The sequence below is a fragment of the Penicillium expansum genome (genome assembly GCF_000769745.1).
Source record: "Penicillium expansum strain MD-8 chromosome Unknown contig166, whole genome shotgun sequence".
NCBI classification, from domain to species: domain Eukaryota; kingdom Fungi; phylum Ascomycota; class Eurotiomycetes; order Eurotiales; family Aspergillaceae; genus Penicillium; species Penicillium expansum.
In genome coordinates, this window is record NW_015971345.1 from 379,130 (window position 1) to 400,927 (window position 21,798).

At 48.0% G+C, this 21,798-nt stretch overlaps 9 protein-coding genes across 9 annotated transcripts; 5 read left to right on the forward strand and 4 right to left on the reverse strand.

Moving 5' to 3' along the window:
• Window positions 1–118: 118 nt before the first annotated feature.
• Window positions 119–1,320, forward strand: PEX2_050850 (gamma-glutamylcyclotransferase; the record flags this gene model as incomplete). Its single annotated transcript, XM_016742360.1, has 6 exons — window positions 119–213; window positions 282–313; window positions 422–471; window positions 562–566; window positions 649–733; window positions 787–1,320. 6 exons carry the CDS (start codon window positions 119–121, stop codon window positions 1,318–1,320), a joined length of 801 nt encoding a protein of 266 aa, XP_016597690.1.
• Window positions 1,321–2,306: 986 nt separating this feature from the next.
• Window positions 2,307–3,168, reverse strand: PEX2_050860 (RNA recognition motif domain-containing protein; the record flags this gene model as incomplete). The annotated part of the gene is made up of 6 exons (XM_016742361.1): window positions 2,307–2,356; window positions 2,408–2,443; window positions 2,496–2,770; window positions 2,830–2,936; window positions 3,003–3,075; window positions 3,149–3,168. 6 exons carry the CDS (start codon window positions 3,166–3,168, stop codon window positions 2,307–2,309), a joined length of 561 nt encoding a protein of 186 aa, XP_016597691.1.
• A 1,428-nt stretch (window positions 3,169–4,596) lies between these two features.
• PEX2_050870 (uncharacterized protein) lies at window positions 4,597–6,730 on the forward strand (the record flags this gene model as incomplete). The annotated part of the gene is made up of 2 exons (XM_016742362.1): window positions 4,597–5,106; window positions 5,156–6,730. The coding sequence occupies 2 exons, from the start codon at window positions 4,597–4,599 to the stop codon at window positions 6,728–6,730; spliced, it is 2,085 nt and encodes a 694-aa protein (XP_016597692.1).
• Window positions 6,731–7,516: 786 nt separating this feature from the next.
• Window positions 7,517–7,967, reverse strand: PEX2_050880 (uncharacterized protein; the record flags this gene model as incomplete). The annotated part of the gene is made up of 2 exons (XM_016742363.1): window positions 7,517–7,620; window positions 7,694–7,967. The coding sequence occupies 2 exons, from the start codon at window positions 7,965–7,967 to the stop codon at window positions 7,517–7,519; spliced, it is 378 nt and encodes a 125-aa protein (XP_016597693.1).
• Window positions 7,968–8,310: 343 nt separating this feature from the next.
• Window positions 8,311–9,587, forward strand: PEX2_050890 (translation initiation factor eIF2 subunit beta; the record flags this gene model as incomplete). The annotated part of the gene is made up of 4 exons (XM_016742364.1): window positions 8,311–8,322; window positions 8,540–8,648; window positions 8,731–9,223; window positions 9,290–9,587. The coding sequence occupies 4 exons, from the start codon at window positions 8,311–8,313 to the stop codon at window positions 9,585–9,587; spliced, it is 912 nt and encodes a 303-aa protein (XP_016597694.1).
• An 800-nt stretch (window positions 9,588–10,387) lies between these two features.
• On the reverse strand, window positions 10,388–11,689 carry PEX2_050900 (AIM24 family protein; the record flags this gene model as incomplete). The annotated part of the gene is made up of 5 exons (XM_016742365.1): window positions 10,388–10,606; window positions 10,670–11,019; window positions 11,120–11,536; window positions 11,586–11,603; window positions 11,653–11,689. The coding sequence occupies 5 exons, from the start codon at window positions 11,687–11,689 to the stop codon at window positions 10,388–10,390; spliced, it is 1,041 nt and encodes a 346-aa protein (XP_016597695.1).
• Window positions 11,690–12,466: 777 nt separating this feature from the next.
• Window positions 12,467–16,167, reverse strand: PEX2_050910 (ankyrin repeat domain-containing protein; the record flags this gene model as incomplete). The annotated part of the gene is made up of 4 exons (XM_016742366.1): window positions 12,467–15,297; window positions 15,350–15,866; window positions 15,935–15,984; window positions 16,125–16,167. 4 exons carry the CDS (start codon window positions 16,165–16,167, stop codon window positions 12,467–12,469), a joined length of 3,441 nt encoding a protein of 1,146 aa, XP_016597696.1.
• A 1,042-nt stretch (window positions 16,168–17,209) lies between these two features.
• PEX2_050920 (SH3 domain-containing protein) lies at window positions 17,210–18,145 on the forward strand (the record flags this gene model as incomplete). Its single annotated transcript, XM_016742367.1, has 4 exons — window positions 17,210–17,272; window positions 17,336–17,759; window positions 17,811–18,035; window positions 18,090–18,145. 4 exons carry the CDS (start codon window positions 17,210–17,212, stop codon window positions 18,143–18,145), a joined length of 768 nt encoding a protein of 255 aa, XP_016597697.1.
• Window positions 18,146–19,891: 1,746 nt separating this feature from the next.
• Window positions 19,892–21,742, forward strand: PEX2_050930 (Major facilitator superfamily domain, general substrate transporter; the record flags this gene model as incomplete). Its single annotated transcript, XM_016742368.1, has 6 exons — window positions 19,892–19,960; window positions 20,010–20,089; window positions 20,153–20,463; window positions 20,531–20,894; window positions 20,994–21,381; window positions 21,440–21,742. The coding sequence occupies 6 exons, from the start codon at window positions 19,892–19,894 to the stop codon at window positions 21,740–21,742; spliced, it is 1,515 nt and encodes a 504-aa protein (XP_016597698.1).
• Between the last annotated feature and the right edge of the window lie 56 nt (window positions 21,743–21,798).

The following is a 21,798-nucleotide window of genomic DNA, read 5'->3' on the forward strand; positions in this document are numbered from 1 at the left end:
CAGCCCAGGAGCCGTCGCCGGAGCGAATTATTAATCCATCCCCTCCCCGGACCTCGGGAAGGTTGAAAAGTGCAGCCAATAAACTCGTTAGAGCGCACTTGGCATTAGTATAGTCGATATGGCCGCCGTTGCACAGGGGCATCAGGTCCATCCTGACGGTCGGACGTGGAAGAGTCATTTTCCCAAAGGTGATCTCTGGGTATTTGGTTATGGGTGAGTTAGCGTTGTTCCGAAATGGTGCTACCAAGGCGTCGAATATCGAATACTGATTACGTACATAGGAGTTTGATCTGGAAGCCGCCTCCACACTATGGTACGTGGGATTGATTGTGATGTGAAAGTGCTCAATGACAGCACTAAAACGAAACATCGTATTGGTCGTTTGTGATCAGAAAACTAGTCGACTAACTATATTGTCTAGACCAGCGCGTACCGGGCTATATTAATGGCTATGTGCGGCGCTTCTGGCAGGTGCGTAAACTTTTCACTTGAAGAAAGGGCTTTATACATGCCCACATTCGAGATATTCCGACTAACATTGTGGTTATTGTTGAATTCCAGGCTAGGTATGTCGATGACTGTGTGCAGCATACAGAGATTTCCGTTTAAACTCGCTGAAAATCACAAATCACTAACCTGCGTCCAAAGTACTGATCACCGTGGCACCCCCGAGCAACCGGGCCGAGTAGTCACCGTGATTGAGCGAACCTTCTGGGAGACCCTAGACGACCCGGTATGTTCTACCTGCCCCCTATGTTGATCAGTCGTATTAAGATATCCCTATAGCTCGCCCACCTAGAATCCGAAGCAGCCTCCACAGGCAAAGTCTGGGGCGCAGCATACCATATCCCAGCATCCCACGCCGAAGAAGTCCACGACTACCTTGACGAGCGTGAGATCGACGGGTACAGCGCGCACTACACGCCCTTCCACCCGACAGTAGATATCGAAGGAGCCGATGGCTCGTCCGGCTCTTCTCCAATCATCTGCATGCTCTACGTCGGCCAACCGACTAACCCGCAGTTCCTGCGTAACGCAGTTGATCGCGAGCCGCAGAATGTGGCGCAGGTTATTAGTGCTGGGCATGGGCTGAGTGGGAAGGGTTCTGAGTATTTGTTCTTGTTGGAAAAGGCTCTTGAGGGTCTTGGGCTTGGGACTGCGGATGTTCATGTTACGGATTTGGTTAAGAGGGTTAAGGCTATTGAGGCTGAGGGAGTTGCGGATGCTGAAGAGGAGGAGGCTGAACTGAAGGTGACTAGGTCCTTGGAGGGCTCGGCCGAAAAGTCTGATCGTGAGGATGGTCGTGCGACGATTGAATGAGGCGTATGGGTCGAGGCTCTGTTGATGACTGATGTTTTTTCCCGGGACATAGTATAGGTTACATATTGACTAGTAGAATATATAGATAGGGAAAGAAGCGATTGAACAGATGGCATAGATTTTCTTTGCTTCAAAGGATGGTGGGAAAATTTATCAATATTCTCTGTATGAGTGATGGATGAACCGAATCACTACAATAAGGCTACATAAACTACTTACTACCCTGCTAGTTATATATGCTTTTGGAATTAGAGAATACACTATTTTAATATGATGGACTGTATGGACTTTGGGGTAACTTTGGTTTTGTCTAATCTGTTATTGAGTACTCCTTACATTTCTTGCTTTAGACAATTCCTGTTCTTAGCCCGGCGGAATTGACCTTTTCTACAAAGTACGGATGCCCAACGGGAATTATGTCTCGCCTAAGTATAATGATCGACTGAAATAATAGAACATTAGGTAGAAATGGTGGAGGATGCCTGATTTTATCGCCTGGAAAAAACCTCGTGGTCGTGGTACATAGTTCGGTTCGTCACCCGTAACCCTTGCTTGGCCCGGGGATAGATTCATTATGCTTAAATCTCCATCAAATCATTGATCTTGCTCTGTGTGCCCTGTTATAGGAAGGATATGCCGTGCAACACAAACAGACATTGCAGATATGAGACCACATGGGCCACTCTGCCAAAGATAGAAAAAATACCTCAAAAGTTTGTAGGCGAGATAGGGCGAAACGCAACCGTATAAAATCTCAAAATCTGCGTCCAATAAAACCCAAACACTTGAACCAGAACCTTCCTAGCTATTTGAGCGCGAAGAAAATAACAGTCCCCCGTTACAAAATTCCATAACTGGGGTAGCACCCCGCTGTTCCCAAACTCATCTTCCACCATATTCCAGTCGTCGTACATCGTCACTTCTTTTAGAAGGAATTGCTGAAGAAGAAAGGCGCATAAGGAGGAACTGAAAAGGCACTCAAGCATCTACTGGTGACCGTCTTGGGGAGCGTGCTCGTGGTTGTTCCCGCGCCAGCCTTTAGATGTTAGTTAATTCCACCATCAAATTAACACATCAATCAACTCACCTCCACCACCCCCGTACCCGGTGTTTGGGCCACCACCTAAATAATTAATTAGCAAAATACCAAAAATGTCTAAATCAAAAGAACTCACCATAACCGCCAGGACCACCTGCGCTGTAACCAGCGGGGCCGCTAGGGGCGTAGGTGTTGTTGTAACCACGGTTGTAGCCCCCACCGTATCCACCAGGGGCAGCGCCATTGTTGTACCCGCCATTGTTGTAGCCAGCGTAACCACCAGGGCCACCAGCACCAGGCTGGTAACTAGATTGGGGCTGAGAATTGTATCCACCACGGCCCTGGAAGCCACCTTCGGTGCGTTGGGGGCGGTCAAACGCCTTGTCAACGCGAATGACCCGTCCGTCAAATCTGAACAACATATGAGATTTTTTCTTGAACTCAAGATGAATGTGAAGTTGAATGATTACTCTTGGTTGTTCATGGCGCCCAAAGCAGCATCCGCCTCGGCGTCAGTAGCAAAGCGGACAAAGCCGAAGCCGCGGCTGCGCGAAGTCGCACGGTCCTTCACGACAATCTGTACCCAGTAGAGTCAGGAGAAGCTCAAAGAACATCGAGTTTAGGTTGATCAAGGTAGACTGACAGCTTCTTGGATCTCACCAAATTGCTGGAAACCCTCGCGCAAGGTGTCATCGCTAGTATGCCAAGAAAGGCCGCTAAATTCCATCGCAGCAACGGTTAGACTGGCTCCTACCAGCACAAATATGTTCTCAGATAGAGGATACCCACTGAACAAAGAGCTTAGACATCGTGATAAAGGCGTAACAGAGGAAGCTGGAAGAAAGACAACGCTCGAGCTGACTGGATCCAAGGATAAGAAGATGAGGGTCGAAGAAAGGAGATGGTCGAAAAGAAAAGAAGGATAAAAATCGGAATCAGTCCGGGATGTGAGATGACAGGGAGATCCTAGTGGTTCAGAGGCGAGTCAGCATCCAGTCCCGTGTAACAATCACACTGCGTTAGGGCTTCCACATTGCCGGGAATTTCCCACTGGTCGGACGCCAACGGCAAGTCCACAACGAGTGATATCCATTAATGCTTACTGTGTCTTTGTCTGGGAGCTTGACCAGAGTGAGCAAAGTTCGGACTTAGCTTCAAGAGTAATCCGAGGTGGGGGAGGGGGAATACTGCAGAGATAAACACGCCAAAGCCAGTCCCACGGCCCTAAACCTTGTGCTGATTCAATTGCGGGTCGTCGGGTTCTCAGCAATCAATCAGATGGTATCCGAGGCTCCGTTTGGATTGGCGGCACTAAGGGCAACGGCTGATGTACCTTTGTTTGCCCCTCACTTGGCTGAAATGCGAAGGTTTTCGCGCTGGGTTTCATAGGGCTGGATTAACACCTGGATTCCAAGATTCTGTTGCGAATCTGTGTACGGAGTACAGTGTACAGAGTACATTCCGTACTTCTTGTCCACGAGGGTCCGGATATAAATTCACTCGTGAAAGCAACACTATATCTATCTTGGGTGGAGTCTCCACACATGGACTGTGGAATTTTGGTGGTGTCCCGTACCTCGCAGGTCTATGCATGATTGGTTGTATGCGTGTTTATGCATTGTGGATTTTTCTCCCCATTTGGTCGGGAATTGACTGCTAAAAGTTGAGCATGGTTGAGCAATGCAGACTGAGATCTGCAGTTGATTACCGCCATGGGCCTAGCTTCTCGGGCCTGGCCATCGCTCAGTCTCAAAAGTGGTTTTGCGCGTGCGTGTATCCGAGCAGAGGGGCAGTGCTCCCTAGGCCCACATGCGGCTTGAACCGTGGGCCGTGTACTCCATATGCCGGGAGCGGGAAATGGCGACGATCAGCACAAATATTGCGTCTATACAATGTTAACATGCGTCTCTAGTTGAGGGAAAAATAAGTATGGGAGAATACCTAGGTAGCACCGAAACCTCTGAGCAGAAGCAATTCATAGATGAATCGAGTCCAGGCGCCATTCCCGTTTAGGAGTTGAGAGAGAAGAGGGAGAGAAATAACACCAAAAGAGCAAATATTGGAAACTTGTAGGAAATAAAAAAACAATCAAAAGATAAGATCGGGGCGAAGTTGAGATGGTCGCTCTTTCTTCGGTGGTGACTGAATTTGTGTGTTTTCGTCACCGTACTTTGTCCAGTGGCCCTTCAGATCTACTTCATTTCTCCAGCTACGGCCCAGCCTCGGCAACTTTCTTGATGGAGGGCAATAACCCAATTTATCAGTGGCTTTCCACTGTGGATGAACAGGACCAAAGTCGCCATCAAGATGGAGGCATGTTGTTGTCGCAAGAACCACGATGCTTCCGCGCTAACAGAGCTTTAGCTGATAACCAGGAGCAAGTAAAGTGCACAGCTCTTGCAACAGCCATACCACGAATCCGCATCCCACTTGAGATATCTGACAGCGTGCCTGGGAATGGACATTCAGCTAGCAGGAAAAGAGATTCAGGTCACCTCAACGAAACCAAATCATCGCCCGCTCACGAGATCATACCAGGAAATGAAAACCAAAAGACATCTCGACATAGTTACGAGCTAAGGCCCAGACACAAGACTCGCGAGGATCGCTACGAGTACAAGGGCCCATCATCGGCTGTGGATACCCAGTCGCAGTCTCGTAAAGGAAGAGGCAAGAAATCCCGGGGCAGGAGGCACACCATGAATGATGACTTCCATGCCATCAATGTCACGGGAAATAGATTGACAGTAAGTAGGCTTCTGCAAAGTCTCGCTTCACGTTCCTAATTCCAGATAGCTGCGCAGCAACACAAACCAGGGTATATTCAGCAAGGGACGATCTTCTTCTGTAACGCATCGCCATGAAAATTCCCCGTCAATCGCTCTTGCAAAACCTGCAGCAACCATCAAATCTCATAATCTAGTCGCAGAATCTGATCTTGCCTTTTCTGAAATGAACTTTCTGTCCCGGAGGAATAATATCAGCCCGTATCCCATGTCGACTGCCAGAGACACTCTGGATGGACAGCATGAGAGAGAGTGGTATCCACAAAAGCTCGGGTTTGATCATCCTGCACATGACTCCAAACTTGACATGTCTCACTCAAACAACGAGTTTCTTGATGCAGAACGCCAACTTGACGCCTCGGTCACGCCGTTGACCACATTTGAAGAGGCGCGCACCAGCGAGATTTACCCAGTTTCCAGCCACTCTCGAAGTGTGTTCCCCATGCCCGACAATAAAAGAAGAAAGACATCCAAACAATCATCGTCTATTCCATACACGTGGACTGAAACTGAGGCCGACAACACGGAACAAAGCGATGCCCTTGAACAACACCTCCTGAGCCTGCTACATGTCGGAGTATATCCTCAAGCGCTATGCTCTGAGATCACAAATACTGTCTTGATCAGACGGTATTGGAGTTTGGCCGAATTATGGGAACTATTGGAGGAGAGAAAGGCAGCATGGTCAAACGAAGCCGGCAACAAAAAGCGAGCTTCTCCCGAAGCCAACATTGGGCAGCTAACTGCAGCCAAATCCGCTTCACAGGAGGTTCCCGAGATCATTGCACCAGGGCATTTGGATCTTGTCAATGTCAGTGGGGTGCAAAATGAAATGTCCAAAGAATCCTCGGATTCGAACGTCGCGGGTGAAACGGCATGCGGTGTGAACAACGGTCTACACCAACAACCTTCAATTCTTGAGCAACAGCAAAGCGGACCACGTCAAGCTTCGGATAAATCGGGATGTCTAAATATCCAGGCTGCCAGAACATCAAACAGCCCAGATCGCTTCATAGATACCTTGAATGGACATCAGTGTGAGACTTCCCCTCAGGAATCGCCAGAGGATGCAGTCCATTTCCCCGCACCCGTACCAGAGGCCAAGCAGCCGCATATGTCTGACATCGAATTTTATGAGCTGAGTCGAGTCGATGATGATGATGTGTTCTATCGCACGCTGGATGCCGCTTACTATGCCATCGTGCACCCTGAAGTTGCGGCTGAAGTTGCATCGGACTTACAGAAGTTACTTGAATCTCCCGAGCTAAATTGCAATGAGCTTCCGAATAGTCCAGAGTCCGACATTCCTACCCGACAGGTAGAGGCGGGAGAGCCAGACAATTTGGCAACGGTCTCTCAAGACATCACACAAGACCAGGGTGATGAAAGGCCACCTGAGTCTTCTTTTCGACACAAACTACCCACAAGTCATTCGAATGATGATTGTGTTGATCAGAACAATGATCTGCCATGGTTGACTACTGGATACGACCAGTCACAACCGCGCGCGTCAACTGAAATCGATGCGCGACAGACTCAGCCTGCAGAATTATCTGACTTCTGGCGACAGAACAAACTCTATTGATCTTCATCGGCGACATGATCATCAGATTGGACAGTGAAAGATGACAAAAGCAAGATCACATTTGCATCAATCAACCATATGAAAACAAAGTATCGCCAGCTTCATGTACATACATACCTAGATAGCTTAATTTCAGCTGTCAATAGAGCCTGTGAGGATCTTGAAATTCGAGATAGCGTGCATGAGCGCAACCTCTCCTTCGAACTCGTATGATCAGACCAGAGCCTATAACAATGATTGGCTGATTCAGTCTAAGATTGACTCAACGCAGTTCATCTCGGGTCGGCCGATCAACATTCTAGCCAGCTGGCAAGTCAATAATGGTCTAAAAGGCACACTGCTGCGCTGGATTATCAATATTGATGAGGGTTGATGGAATTCATTGGGTATATAACAGTTGGACAGGGAAATTAAACACATCATCAGATGGCTCAAATCCAAATGCTTGTCTCTATTCAAGCTATGGAGTTGACCTATCCATATATGCCGCCGTTGGACGGAGAACAACTGTGAACCACGGGAGATCGAAGGCTAGGAAAAACGAGACTAGATTCGGGTCCGGGTCCTCGTAAAACGCCAGATACAACCAGCGCAAGAATTATTGTGAATTTGAATTTGATCAGGCAATCTTGTAGCTTTTGGGTCGTGGATATGTTGCGGAGTCCACGAAAGTAAGTTGGGTCGGTCTTGTGTAGGGATTCGAACGCTGAGAGGTGAGTGTCGATGGCACGCTTGATAAAAATGGCATGCAGCAAATGCTTACAAGGCGGTTGAGACTATAATCTATCATAGAGTCGCAGCCGCCTCGATCGCACCGGCTGCCTTGAATGCGGCTGGGTTCCGCATCACCACCTCAACTGGGTACTGCCACTGCATGAATCGCGTCCAACCTAAAAAGCCAACCAATTAGCAATGTATTCTCCCATGCAGTACAAGATCATGAAGCTTGTTGGTGTCACATACTCCAATATGCGCATCGTCGCCCCAGGTATTTCCCAATGAAAGGTACTAGGACCATGCTCAGAAGTAGCTCCAGTTGTTCAATGCTTTCTTGCCATTCTGCCTCGGCATCGGAGGAATATTCGGACAAGGTATCGAGGTCGGACTCGGTTGTAGATTCTGAAGGGAGGGAGGCGAGCTCATCGTCGGACTCGGAGTATGAGTTCTGTCGGGAAGGGACCATGTACGCGGACATCGAGAAGGAGGGATTTGAGCTTTCTGGAGAGGGGAAAGCCATGATGGAGATTGTTGTAAAGAGAGGTGGGGGTGAGCAAATGAGGGGGAAGCGATGTTGATCAAGCAGCGGCCTGCCTACTGCGGTTATACAGGTGTTTGGCTTGAATCACCGGCACCGCCAAGCTCCGTAATCATCAACACGTGACCGTGTAATCTGGTGACTCAGTTGAGGGTCACGTGTTCGTACCGCCGATAACAGAATCACCTTCAGGCCTGGCGATATCAGATTCCAGCGACGATTTTGCCATTTTACACTCTTGCTCTAGCTCTTCGAATTCGCAACAACCTAAGCTCATCTCCAACAAACTGTGGTGGAGTGAATAGCATCTCTGAAGCCTCAAAACATGGCGGACGCTGTACGTCACACCCTTGTCTTTTTACCGACCCTCCCACATTTTCTTTAAGTCTGCACAATATCGACCCCTCGGCCGCCAACCACAGTGATCCAAGAACACACATTGTTGAGCCCGGGTTAAGGACTGGTACTTTTTATTGAAAAGCCAGGCTATACGATTTTTTCTGCTTTTTCTCTTTTTTCTCAGAACTAACACCGCTTTTTGCCGCTCCGCTCAGGAAATCGAGACTAAACAGCGCAAGTCGGTCGCATTCAGCGAAGGATCGGTCATCATGGATACCAACGGCCAAGTCACAGACGCCCCCCCGGCTGAGAAGCCTACAGGCGGTATGCAATACCTTTCCGATCCCAGCATCAATCCCCCAGTCGCCTTTGCCTGAGCCCCACTAACAATATCTTGAATATGCAGAGAAGGATGTCGACGAGGTCACCGAGATGTTCAAGGGTCTCTCAAAAAAGAAGAAGACCTCCAAGAAGTCTAAGACCACCGAAGCAGGCGATGACGAGGAAGCCCCCGCCGCCGCCGATGGCGAATTCGATCCCTCCGCGCTGAAGAAGAAAAAGAAGAGCAGCAGCAAGTCTAAGAAGGTCGACCCCAACGACTTCGATGCCAAGCTCGCTGAGGCTGGTATTGCTGAGGAGGCTGGCGAGGATCAGCCCGAGGAGCTGCCTGAGGGCGACCTCGAGGCCGGCACCGGTATCTGGGCACACGACGCCACACAAGCCATCCCCTACTCGCTCCTCGTCTCCCGCTTCTTCTCCCTCATCGAGAGCCACCACCCCGATCTCCTGTCCAGCGGCGCCAAGTCCTACAAGATCCCCCCGCCCCAGTGTTTGCGTGAAGGTAACCGTCGTACCATTTTCGCCAACATTGCCGATATTTGCAAGCGCATGAAGCGAAGGTTCGTTCTGCTCCTTCCCATTCATTCGTTGAGATCTCCTATCTAACTGTTTTTTTCTCTAATTAGCGAGGAACACTGCACCCAATTCCTGTTCGCCGAACTCGGTACATCAGGCAGTGTCGACGGTAGCCGTCGCCTGGTCATCAAGGGAAGATTCCAACAGAAGGGTATCGAATCAGTTCTGCGTCGCTATATCGTCGAGTACGTCACATGCAAGACCTGCCGCAGCCCCGACACCGAGCTCAACAAGGGAGAGAACCGTCTGTATTTCGTTACTTGCAACTCCTGCGGATCCCGTCGTTCCGTCGCCGCCATCAAGACCGGTTTCCGTTCCCAGATCGGCCGCAGAAAGCGTGTGGGTTAAGCGCATGGAGCTGTGCTGGCAATTTGCGAAGGAAGGGCTTGTTTCTATCTTTTCCTTATGGCGTGTCACTTACTAGAGCTTTTGCTGGGTGGAAACAAGGCACTGTTGCTTTTTTTTTCCCTTCCCTGAGAGGCTTGAGATGAGGAAACGATTTGAAGAATAAAAAATAGTTTCGCATGAAATGGACTGATATCATTATATCTTGCCTTCGAGGTTGTATGATCTTTGTATCTAGGTGGACGTCTAGGATGGTGGTAAAACCGCCCGCTCTTTAACGTTTATTTTACTTTTGTTCAAACCCTCCGGAGAATCATCGTCTACAAGTCACCTGCTCTTCGGCAGATAATAGATTGCCCAGTATCTGACTATCTGTAGAAGTCTCCGGCTCAAATGAGTGTCAGCTTTATCCCCCAACCTTGTTGAGCAGACACCGAAGATCTTCAGGGGTTGTTGAGTATTTCTTTTATAAAACTTCCCATGAAGTGTCAACAACGCAGCCTCGTAAGTAGAAAGTCAGACTTGATTGAAATTTTGACAGTAACGCCGCGACAAAAATAGAATAGTTCCACATAAATGTACTAATATCAAAGCATCCGCCTGTAACATAGCAAATTGGTATAGAATGGAGACCTGCTCGCGATTGGGCCTGTGCCTGGTGCATCGAATAAGTGTATAACAAAAACACATGATCGCAAGTTGGCGATAACTTCGTTTCTCGCGAAAGTAGAAGTCAACGTATAAATTTCGCAAAAGGGAATTCGCTAGGTGTGCTTTATGCAGATCGAATAGGCGAACTAGAATCAGCCACTTGCAGTGCTTATCTTCATCTGGGCAGCAAAGGCATTCAGGTTCCTGGTCTGTAGGTAGACAGTTCCCGGGCCCTTAAATCTGCAGGCAAGACCCTCACCAGAGCTAATGCCAGAGATGATACCACCAGAGGCCACACGCTCCATCTTGTACTTGCAGTTCCAAGCCACGAGGTGGCCGTTGTCGATGAAGTATGTCTCGTCTTCGCGAAGCTTTGCAGGGAAGGTGTGTTAGATAAAACCCTGCTTTCAAATGGCCGGGCATGATAGACTTACATCTTTCCGAATGATTGCACCAAAGCTTTGTATCCAAAGTACGCCAGATCCTGTAATCTTGTAGATGAAAAATCCCTCACCGGAGAAAACACCCTTGGACAAGCTTTGGGACTGGTATTTATGCTCAACACCGGCAGTATGTCCAAGGAAGGCGTCACGTCCGATTTTCCATTCCTCTGGGTCCTCCATCCGGATGACCATGATATCTCCCAGCATTGAAGGTGCGAGCAGGAGCTCACCGGGACCGGTGTAGTGGGACATAGTCATACTGCCCCCAATGATGAGTTTCTTCCAGGAAAACGAGATGTTTCCCCTCAATGTAATCGTTGGAGACATTGCAATCATTGCACCTAAGAACCAAGCAAGATTAGTTCCTCATCAATACATATTTTGAACGATGCTATCAAGTGAAGCACATCCGTGTATAAGGATTGTTGGAGGAATAATTACCAGGTCTGACAGTTAAAGGACAGCCCATTGCCAGTTGTACTGTCAAAACGGAGTTTGTATCACGGTGGCTGACCCTGAAACTTCCGCCGTTGAAAGTTCCAGTATCATCTTGGGTGGTTTCCTTTGCTCCACTGAATTCTCCATACGCCGGAGCTCCTCCGGGCATTTTTTGTAGTCCAATAGTGCCATTGTAATCGAAAGCAGCTTGATTGTGCTGAGCGATTGGATCCTGGGGCGGGCTCATTGACTTCGGGGGAGCTGCATATCCCCCATTTGAAGGGGTGTGTCGATGGGGTTGTGGGCTCTCTGCCGGTGGAGTGGCCGAGGTATATGCTCCATTTGGATGCGGTTGCCTTGGGGGAGGTGGATATTGGGGGTTAGGAGCTGCAACTGTTGGGAACTGGGGATGTGTAAACGCTATAATATTTAGTACTAGAACAACAAAAACATAATTGGGATTAATTACTAGTTACATGGGCCGGAGCTAGACAATGGGTCAGTATGTGGATTTATTTGGATTGGAAAGCACCGACCTGACATGGGGGGTGGAGGATAGCTTGGCTGAGACATTGTTCTTGGTGGATTCTGGTATACAAGTTTACTGAGCACTTTGAGGTGTTCGTTTTTCTATAAAGGTACCTTTGTTAGGATCCGAGTGTTCACAGACAGATTGAAAGCATTGGAGATCAGACTCACCGTGGGGTAGGATATTGACAAGGCGAAAACCTGTAGCTTTTCCCTTATTATTTTGAGCAAATAGATTACTGGCTATCCAAATGGCCTGATGATTGTAAGAACGCGTGAAATAGAATCAAAGAGGGTTTCGCGGGGTCACCTCTTTTAAAGGGGAGATAGCTTCCCCTCATGAGCACACTATTCTTAGAACAGAATTCTCTATAGCAATAGATTAGGCGTGTGACGAGCCTTGCAGCTCTCAGTCAATCAATCACGAGTCACACATAACTACTGTAGAAGTACGGAGTACGGAGTACTGATCTTCCCCACCGGGCGCTAAAGAGGTTGCATGTGCGCGACCTGATAGGTGTGTCCTATGCATCCTTCTTGCCGAGCCATGCCTCGAGGTAGCTCATTCGCCGGAATATTATACATACAATTTATGACACAAAACTACCAAGATTGAAAAAAACTTTGCCCAGAGCTAGGCAAATATGAGGGGCTAATGATTAACATTTTGCATCAGTGGACGAACTTGATTTACAGACCATCGGAGGGCAACGTGAAAAATATTGATACGTAAGTAACGTATAATCCTTGCTTCTGCATAGAATTTCCCGCGCTTTACGAGTCTCTCTGATGTGAAAGTGATGAGTGGAACAATCTTGCATCTCATTGCTCTTTGATACCCCGATCTTCCAACACCTGGCATAAGAACGATATTGCCTCAGTATAATTAAATTGCCTGGCCTGATCCAAAACCGTCGATCCATTAAAATCAACAGAATCAAGCCTGGCTCCGTTATCCACGAGCAATTGCCACATCGGGATCGGATTATTTTCGTGGATAGATAGCATCATTGAAGTTTGGCCGTTTTGACCTATAGCATTGACATCGGCTCCCCCTTTAATGAGGAGTTCAGCCATCTGAATCTGGCTATTCATGGCGGCTGAATGGAGCGGCGTTAAGTCGTCTGACCCCAGTGGGTCGATTTCTGCTCCATGGGCTAATAGCAGCCGGACAGTATCAAAATGGTTATTCTTGGTTGCCCAATGTAGGGCACGGAGACCGACATGATCTGGAATCTCAATGTTTGCTCCAAACTGTAAAAGTAATGTCACAATGTCGTCAAAGCCTTCATGGGCAGCGATTGCAAGTGAACTGATCTTCATCTGTTGTATGTTGCCATTGGGGTCGGCTCCATTTTGCAATAGCAGTCGGCTTCCCTCGAGGTCTTGCGTACAGACCTGATCATTTAATGCCGAGCGATTGTCCGGACCTATCGTCTCAATATCCGCACCCTGTCGGCGAAGTATGTCAAGTGCTCGTTCGGATCTTGTCCTTGCTGCAAGACTATACCCAATCCGAACAAGAGCGGGAAGTTCTTCGCTAACTTCCACCCATCGCAACAAAAGAAAGTATAACAAAGCATGGAAGTTGTTTCTAATCATCCACTCAAATCCGAGAACTTCATCCTCGGAGTATTCTTCACGCTTAATGTTATCGATCTTATGCAACGTAAGCCAATCTTTAACAGCGCAAATGCCCTTTTGGATTGCATCTGGGTCTTGGTTCTGATCGTGTGATCCATGCAGATCTTCAGACACATTGAGTGATCTCAAAGTGGGTTGGCAGAATGCCATGCCTGGAACATTGGTTGAAATGTTCCACGCAATCCATCCAAGCTGGCGCGAGAATGAGTTCCACCATTGCACACGATCCTGGTGTAAGGATCTTTGTAAGGGCGGCAAATTTGTGTGGACCTTAATGAATTCGTCTCTGATGTCGGACGTTAGAAGCGCGCATGTCTGTTCGAGTCCTTCTTTGCGAACATGTTTGTGTGGGCTGAAAAGTGCCTGGCGGCAAAGGAATCCCAGTTCATAGACCGATCGCTCAAACTGGGAACTCTCTGACCGCTGGCAGATCCAACGGAGAAGTGCAAATGCACCTTTCCAATCACCTTGTTCAATGAGCTGCTCCCTGCGTGCCCTGACCTTGGCCGAGTCTGCCGCGAGATCTGGTAACAGACCCCTATGCCTAAGGACGGGAACAATACATAGCAATGCATCTTCTCTTGAGCCCAAGTTGCTTTTCTCAAAACAACGTATGAGACCATCAATTCGAGTACTGGATGCTAGAAATGAACTTTGCAATCCAGGCACAAGATCAACATCCCCCCCCAGATCATGCAAGTTGAGAAACACCTCCTTGAGAAACTGAATGTAGATATCCTGGGCTACCATGGCCTCTAGTTTATTCTCTGTCCTGACAGCCAGGACTCTCCCTCCGAAGGAAATGCCCTTGGGCTCGAAACTGAACAGGCGGGGTGAATTACCATACACTGCAGATGGTAATAGTCTCGCTTCCGTTTGCCTGAAGATCCATTTGTGAAAGTAGAGAAATGTTTCTTCTCTACTTGCCTCGTCTTTATTCAATCCAATAAGGCGGCAAAGAGTTGAGTTCCGCCAGTTCTTATCCGACTTATAAAGTGACCAGGTCCACAAGCCTAGAATCGCTTCTAGCTCACTGACATCCACTTTCCACCGGAGAGCATCGCCACATCGCATGAGACCGACTAAATATGTTCCCGGAGCTTGAGTAACAGGTCCTGGAGAGGCTTCCTTGCACCTAAAGCCAAGTCTGAACTCAAAGGTCTTTCCAAGGTCAACTCCCCAGCTAGACATCAAATCCATTGTCGACTCAATCGTCTCTGCGAGGCTGTCGGCCATTTGGCGAATAGGCATTCCCTTCCAATCAACGCCTAGGTTCTGGCTTGAGCTAGTCGTAAGTCTCGCCAGCTGGGTCCTAGTTCGAATTAATTGCTCGGTCAAAGGAGTCGCGAGATGAGGCGTGGATCTCGGTGAAGGCATATTTTCTGGTCGATCGGGGATCGAGGCGAGTTCAAAAGACTCTACTTTCTCGAGGTAAAACGCAAAACAATCCATCTCTTGCTGCTTATGAGACGTGAGCTCCCGATCGTCTTTCATCTTGTTTTCGTCCGGTGTCATTCTTTCTGTGCGCAGACAGGTACGTATAATAGCCATTAGGAATGTTGATCCCAGCTGGGCTAGGGTGACAGATGAATGGAGGCCTCTCAATCCGATGAACTGGAAGATGAATCCCAAAACTGTTGATGCGAGGGTAGAGTAGATCTCCAAGTACTTCGTGTCAAATCTTCGATCTCTGATCGATTTAATGTAACGAAGTTTCTTGGTCATTGAGGAGTTTGGTCCTTCATTTACAGCCAAGAAAGCATTGAAGACCTGGTCGCCCACATCTTGATTACCAGGCTGCAACCAGTATATCTTGCTTGGCTTTTCTGCTTTGAGATAGAACTCCTTGGAGGAACGCTCCATGATGAATGCGCAAAAGAACATCCCGATAAACAGAAGGGTTGTCCCGACAATATAAAACGGAAATGCGTATGAGGCAACAGCTTTGTCGTTTTTCTGGAAATGCTGCGGGTATACAAACACCGTGAGTGTAGCGTACATCACAGTGCCTTGGTGGGATCGTCAGTATCATTTTGAGCTCAAAGAAGGAGAAGTACCGACCACTCTGTAGTATACCACCAAGTATTGCAGCACAATGAAACCAAAATTGATCTCTCCTCTTGATTCCCTTGTTCAATGACAGATTAGGAATATGCAGTTCAGGTAGTTCACTAGGTCGATGTTTGCTATTGCAAGACCAAGCCTTTTCTTCGAGGGCATCTTTCAAAGTGCCAATATTTGTCCCCATTTTTCCAGTATTGGGGTCCACATCCTCCCAGGCCACTATCTCCACGATCTTAGGCCGGCCAAAGACTCGTGTGATGCCGCCATCATTGAACAACTCCGCAGTGGATTCTGAAACGCAAGGAAGAAGTTCACTTTCGGCTTCGGCAGGGCCTTCCTGAGCTCGTCCTACGAATGCCCTGAGGGAAGAACTTCCGCAGATTCTAATCACTGACACGACGGAAGTCAAGACCCCTAATGGTGAAAGGGCGAAGATGACATTATCGAGAGTGCTGATGGACTCGGAGAGAAATTGTTTCGTTAGTCGTTCGCCGAATAATGTGATTAAAGGAGCCTTTAATCGCAACATCAGCACATCGCACACCTCATCCACTTATCCAGACAAGATAAGTATAAGCATACCAAGTCTGTAGCAAGATTATTCGTAAAGTCATCCCAATCATCAGCCTTAACTAGAGGAAATAAAGATATAAAAAACAGTATAGAAAGCATCATAGAAAACTTCATAAATCATTAACACATCAATTCATAATAAGAGACCATACAAAAGAAAAAAGAGAACATTTTCTAACAACCGGCCAAACGCGCTCACTTAAGAGAACGCCCCTTGACTCTCCATCCGCCATCGTGGGCATATTTTGCCGATCCCCACTCGATTCAGGGCGAAGTACAGAGCCCCCATGCTCGCGAGGCGCCTCCCCCGTGGCAATAAAAGAAAACTATGATCATTGTTTTAATCCTTTCGGGGCCTGGGACCCACTAGTGCGGGCTTGTAAGCGCTGTGCTGACGACTGTCCCTGTTGTCACTGCACTAGCTGCGGCCCACATGGCGCTATATCACAGACTGCGGGTCTAGATGGGGGCATTTCTTCGACCGGCGCGTAACTTATCCTTAGGGCATAAATGGATAAGAAGCAGTTAATATGTATAGAATGACTTTTATGCGGGGAGGGGAAGGAGTTATGTTAGTGGCGTGGAATGGCGGAATATCATCGTGTGTTGTCTTGGCACTTTCGCTTTTTTATTTTGGGGCTGTGGGATGCGGGATTGCGGGATTGATCACAGTCGGGCAAAAACAGGGAGACGGACAGGGCTAGGATCAGACATATGCGCTCTCTCCTGCACTAGAGCCGGGGGTGTAGAACATGTCTGAAACGTACGGAACTCGCGGCTATGACAACCACATGGTCTAGCTTAGCACGATGATGATGGCATCGTTGTAGGTAAATGGATACTCTTGTTGTTATATAATGGTAGAGATTTCAAGAAATTGACCCTGCTGAGGTCGAGTTTCTGATTGAACACAGGGAAGTGTTGTATATTGAACTCGGTGTTGATATCCAGATCGATTCCACTTTTGACCCGTTTATATATATTTTTAGATCAATTCTTCAAATCCAGAAAGGAAAGAATGCGACTGGATATGAGAAGCAATTGGATCTATTCAGAATCTTGAATCAGATAAAGAATTTATGATTGTTAGCAGTTGATGTAAATGTTAAGTCAATGTCGGGAGCGGAGATTCCAAGATCTTGGCCAAGTCCACTGATTTAGGCTACTTAATAACACCCGACCTCAGCAACCCCCTGTGTGTGTCTCAACTCTCCCTACTCTTGGATTTTTCACTCTCGTCAGTTTGAAATTGTCTCCTCCAATCCCTATCCGTGTCCTTTCATAATGGCGGCCCCCAGTGAGTTCGCGTCTGCCATGACCACCCGGTCGCTCCGCATGGTCCGGACGGTAACGACTTCCCGGCTTCCTGTTCCTGAAATGCGATCCAGGTACTAATTCAACATCATCCAGGAACTGGAATTCCTCGCCGATGCATCTGTGATCACTCCCCGCCAGCTCTCCTCCATTCTATCACAGCTACCCACCGATTCCGAAGCCTCTCGGGCGGTGCATGCATCACCACCTCCGCCTCAACAGCACGCACAGCCTGCGCCAGCTCAACATGTTCCAGTGCAAGCACAGCCCCCTCCGGCCCCCTACACGCCCTCATACTCGCCTCCTGTCTCACAAATGGCCAATGCGTCGATAAATGAGAATGCCTACTCGCAGAATCAATATGCAAGCCAGCCCCCGCAGGCCCCGCCCGCTTATCCCCAAGTCCCGCCAGTCCTTGGTCTGGCCTCGGCTACGTACGCATACACACCTACCGATGCCGGTGACTTGGCTTTGCAGCCCCAGGATCGCATCCAGATTACGGAGCACATGAATGACGACTGTATGATATTCTCCTGTTACCCGATATGGATACAGAGCTAATGATAAACAGGGTGGCGTGGTCGCAACGAGCGGACTGGCCAGGAGGGTATCTTCCCTCGAAGCTACGTGAACGTTGTGAATGAGAAGGCTGGTGTTTCTTCGCCCCCGCCTACAAACTATGGAAACATGCCTCTTGCAGTCAGCCAGAGTGGACAACCTGAAAACTCCGAGGACCCAAAGAAGAGCAAGCTCGAGGAAGGAGGCAAGAAGTTCGGAAAGAAACTGGGCAATGCCGGTACGTCTTAAATACTTTTGGTACTCGGTTATTTGGTTTCTAACTTGATATTAGCAATCTTCGGTGCCGGTGCTACTGTTGGCTCCAACATCGTGAACAGCATCTTCTAATCATACGGCCGGGCTATCTTGCTGGGCATTTTGCTTCGTATTCACTCTCATTGATACGGCGTTGGTGGCTTGGGTTTTTTTGCTTCGAAGGGATTGACTGGGCTCAATCAGCATCGCTTATTGGTGGGCTTATGGCCAAAGATTTTAGGGTCCCCAGTGCTCAAATGCTAATTAGCTCTTCATTGCGATACGATCCCGACTTAGGGCTACAAACATACTTATCTCAGCCAATGACTGCGTCAATAGTATCTTTACTCTGCTTAGATAACTAGGGGAAGAAGGAGGAGGTATAACTAATAGTACTCTATAGACTAAGACAGTCAAGGCTATCTTAAACTTGGCTGAAGCACCGTAACTGTTTTAAAGCCGCGCGCTAGAAGGACAACGTAAATATAACGACGGCACAAAGGCCATAGCAGGCCTCAGCGAGCTCAAAGTTCGCTTGGGAAGTGGTGCCTGATATATGTACATAGGAAGATATATATTGTAGCAGTAGGCTGCATATCATTTTGATAGTTGGATTCTAACCCACTCCCAACTGTACAAATTCGATCAGGGGTCAGCGTAAATGAGTTCATCCATCCACCAGGAGTCGTCTTAAACCATGGTTCGATCGATCAAGGACGCAGTCTCTTGCTTATACAGAAGCTCCCCGATCCCAAATCGAGTGAGAATGCGCAGATTTTTCTGAAAAAGAGGCTTCGAGGCTTCAATAAGTAGAGACACTCAACAGATTAACGCTCATGTACCTTCAACGCAGAGATGATGACAGTTGCGTTATTCTTGCTGCCTCCCTGGGCTGCCCGGAAAGGGTGTTCCTCCCGAGGTCGTTATCTTTTTCTCGTGTTCTTTCAATTTTGATTTGTGGTGGCAAATTTATTGAGAAAAAATCTACTAGGTATTTCCGGCTTAATTTCGGCTTTGGGAATAGGCATCATCAAGTAAAATGGCCTCATGTCATAGGCCGCGGGTATCATTTGCCAGTTTGAGACCTGTACGGAGTATAGTGTCAGGAAATGCCTTTAAAAATCAACAGGTTGTACAAATCCTCTCCAGGGGTTTACCAGGCTTACGATGCCTACTCGAGGACCTAGATAGAGTAAAGGTGGAATGTCCTCCGTAAGTAGTGCGCACATACATATACCCGTTCGAGGTAGTCATTCCGCTACTGTCATCAAGTGGGTCTAAGGTTTGAATAACCTCCCCGCTCTTGGCAAAGTAAGCATCCCTCGGCGTTAACAATTATAGTCCGCAGCCTTAAAGTGCAAAGGGTCTGCCCACGTGCGCGACAACAAGCTTGTGGGGATAGTTGAACCGTGAACTTTAAACCGAATTTCGACTTTTAAGCAACCGGCATTAGTTCGGTCGTTGACCTACTAGCCTTAAGGAAGTTAGGTTCTACTATAGAATGCTAACACTTCTGCAAAATCTCTATCTGATGCTTATGTTGTGTAGCTGGTACGTTAACGGAGATATGACAGTTATCTGTCATCACGTCCTACAACGCGTATGTCTGGCTGCACGTGCTGGATATCTTGTTCCTATCTGGCAGAAGTAGCTCTTGATTCCCTCTCTACCACACACTCCTTGAACTATGGCTGTGAAAATTAATCGTAGAACGATGTGAAATATTTAAAATGAGATGTAATTTCTCCAGATATCCTCTCTGTAGGAGAAGCTGCTCTTTTGTGCTTGCAGGTGTCTTTTCGTTTGGAATCAAACCAACGTTCTCCAGACATTTTCAAGATGCCCCTCATGAACTGGGCCGAGGAGGCATACTTCGAACGAGATGCCAATGGGGAGCCACTTACAGCTGTATGCCTCCAAACAGAACTGACTTAAGATGTATTACTCACTTCAATAGGAGGACTATGAGAAGCAGTCAGGGAGGAAGGGCGGACTAAAGCTCTCGAGATTCGAAGTGAAAATGCTGCTTATTGCAGGGTACGTGAGACGGAGGTTATTTGTTCAATATGAAAATGTTACTAACATACCGGTCCTCCGTAGAACCGGATTTTTTATGGACTCCTACGATCTCTTCATCATCAACCTCGCCACGCCGGTCTGGCAATATGAATACTGGGGTGGTAATTACCCAGCGATGCTGCATGGTGTTGTCAATGCAGGCGCAAACATCGGAAATGTCTTTGGTCAGCTTCTCTTTGGACTACTCGGAGATGCTTTGGGTCGACGATTCGTCTATGGCAAAGAATTGATCCTTTGCATGATCGGTATCATCCTCATCATCTCTCTGCCTAACAGTATTCCGTCGCCCACTTTGAAAATGATCTGGATCTTTTGCTGGCGTATCTTTATGGGTTCGTGCGACAAAATTTGCTATACTTGCATGTACTCGAAACGAATTTCTAACTTTATTGGAATCAGGAATTGGCATTGGCGGTGATTATCCCATGTCTGCGTCGATCGTGGCTGAGCGTGGTCATCTACATTCTCGTGGCTCTCTCCTCGGTTGGGTTTTCTCAGGCCAGGGCTGGGGAACACTACTGGGCTCAGTGTGCACAATTATTATCCTTGCATGCTTCGAACCTGCACTCAATGGCAGGGGAGAATATAGTCAGCTCGATGCTGTCTGGCGCATTCAGATTGGCCTGGCTCTGGTCCCCGCACTCATCGTCCTTCCCTTCCGGCTAACAATGCCCGAGGGGAAGAAATATCTGGAGAGTCAGAAACTGAACAACAATAAAGTGGATGAGCCAGTTGACACTCCTGAGAGCAGTGGGAAAACTCAGTGCGTATGACCCTGTCCACCAGGATAATCCAGTGACCACCTTGGTCCTTCGTCAAACTTCACCTGCCAAGTTCCAAACTAACGAGTAATGCTTTGAAGGTCGGCGAATTGGAAAGCATTCTTTGTCTACTTCAGCGAGTGGCGCCATTTCAAGATTCTTCTCGGAACAGCCTTGAGTTGGTTCCTTGTTGATATCGCGTTCTATGGCACCAATTTGAATCAGTCGGTCATTCTGTCTGAAATCGGATTCAGCCACGGTAGTAACATCTATCACACCCTAATGCGAAACGCAATTGGAAACTTGATCGTTTCTGTGGCTGGATATCTTCCTGGCTACTTCTTCACTATCTTCTTCATCGAACGACTAGGGAGAAGATGGATTCAAATCCAAGGATTCCTTGTTTGCGCTCTGCTTTTCGGCTGCTTAGCTGGTGACTGGAATGGAATGAATACCGCCGGCAGGTTTGTGTGTTTCGCACTGGCACAGGTAGGAAACACCCCAAAGCTCTGAAAGGACTCCGGTGAAAGCTGACTGTTAACTATAGTTTTTCTTCAACTTCGGACCCAATGCCACAACCTTCATCATTCCCGCCGAGGTATTCCCCTCTCGGGTGCGCGGAGCAGCTCATGGTTTCTCCGCTGCGTGCGGCAAGCTTGGTGCTATCCTCTCTGCACTTCTTTTCAACTGGTTGAGTAGCTCAGTCATTGGCCTGCCAAATGTGCTATGGATTTTCTTTGGATGCAATATTCTTGGCGCAGTGGTAACATTCTTTTTGATTCCCGAGACGAAAGGTCGCGATGCAGATTTGATTGACGCTGAAGAGAGCCAAGCTTTGCGAAGCACTTAGTCCTTGATGGTGAAGCGCAAGTGAGCTGTGAGAGGAATGGGGGAGGAGGGAGGGGG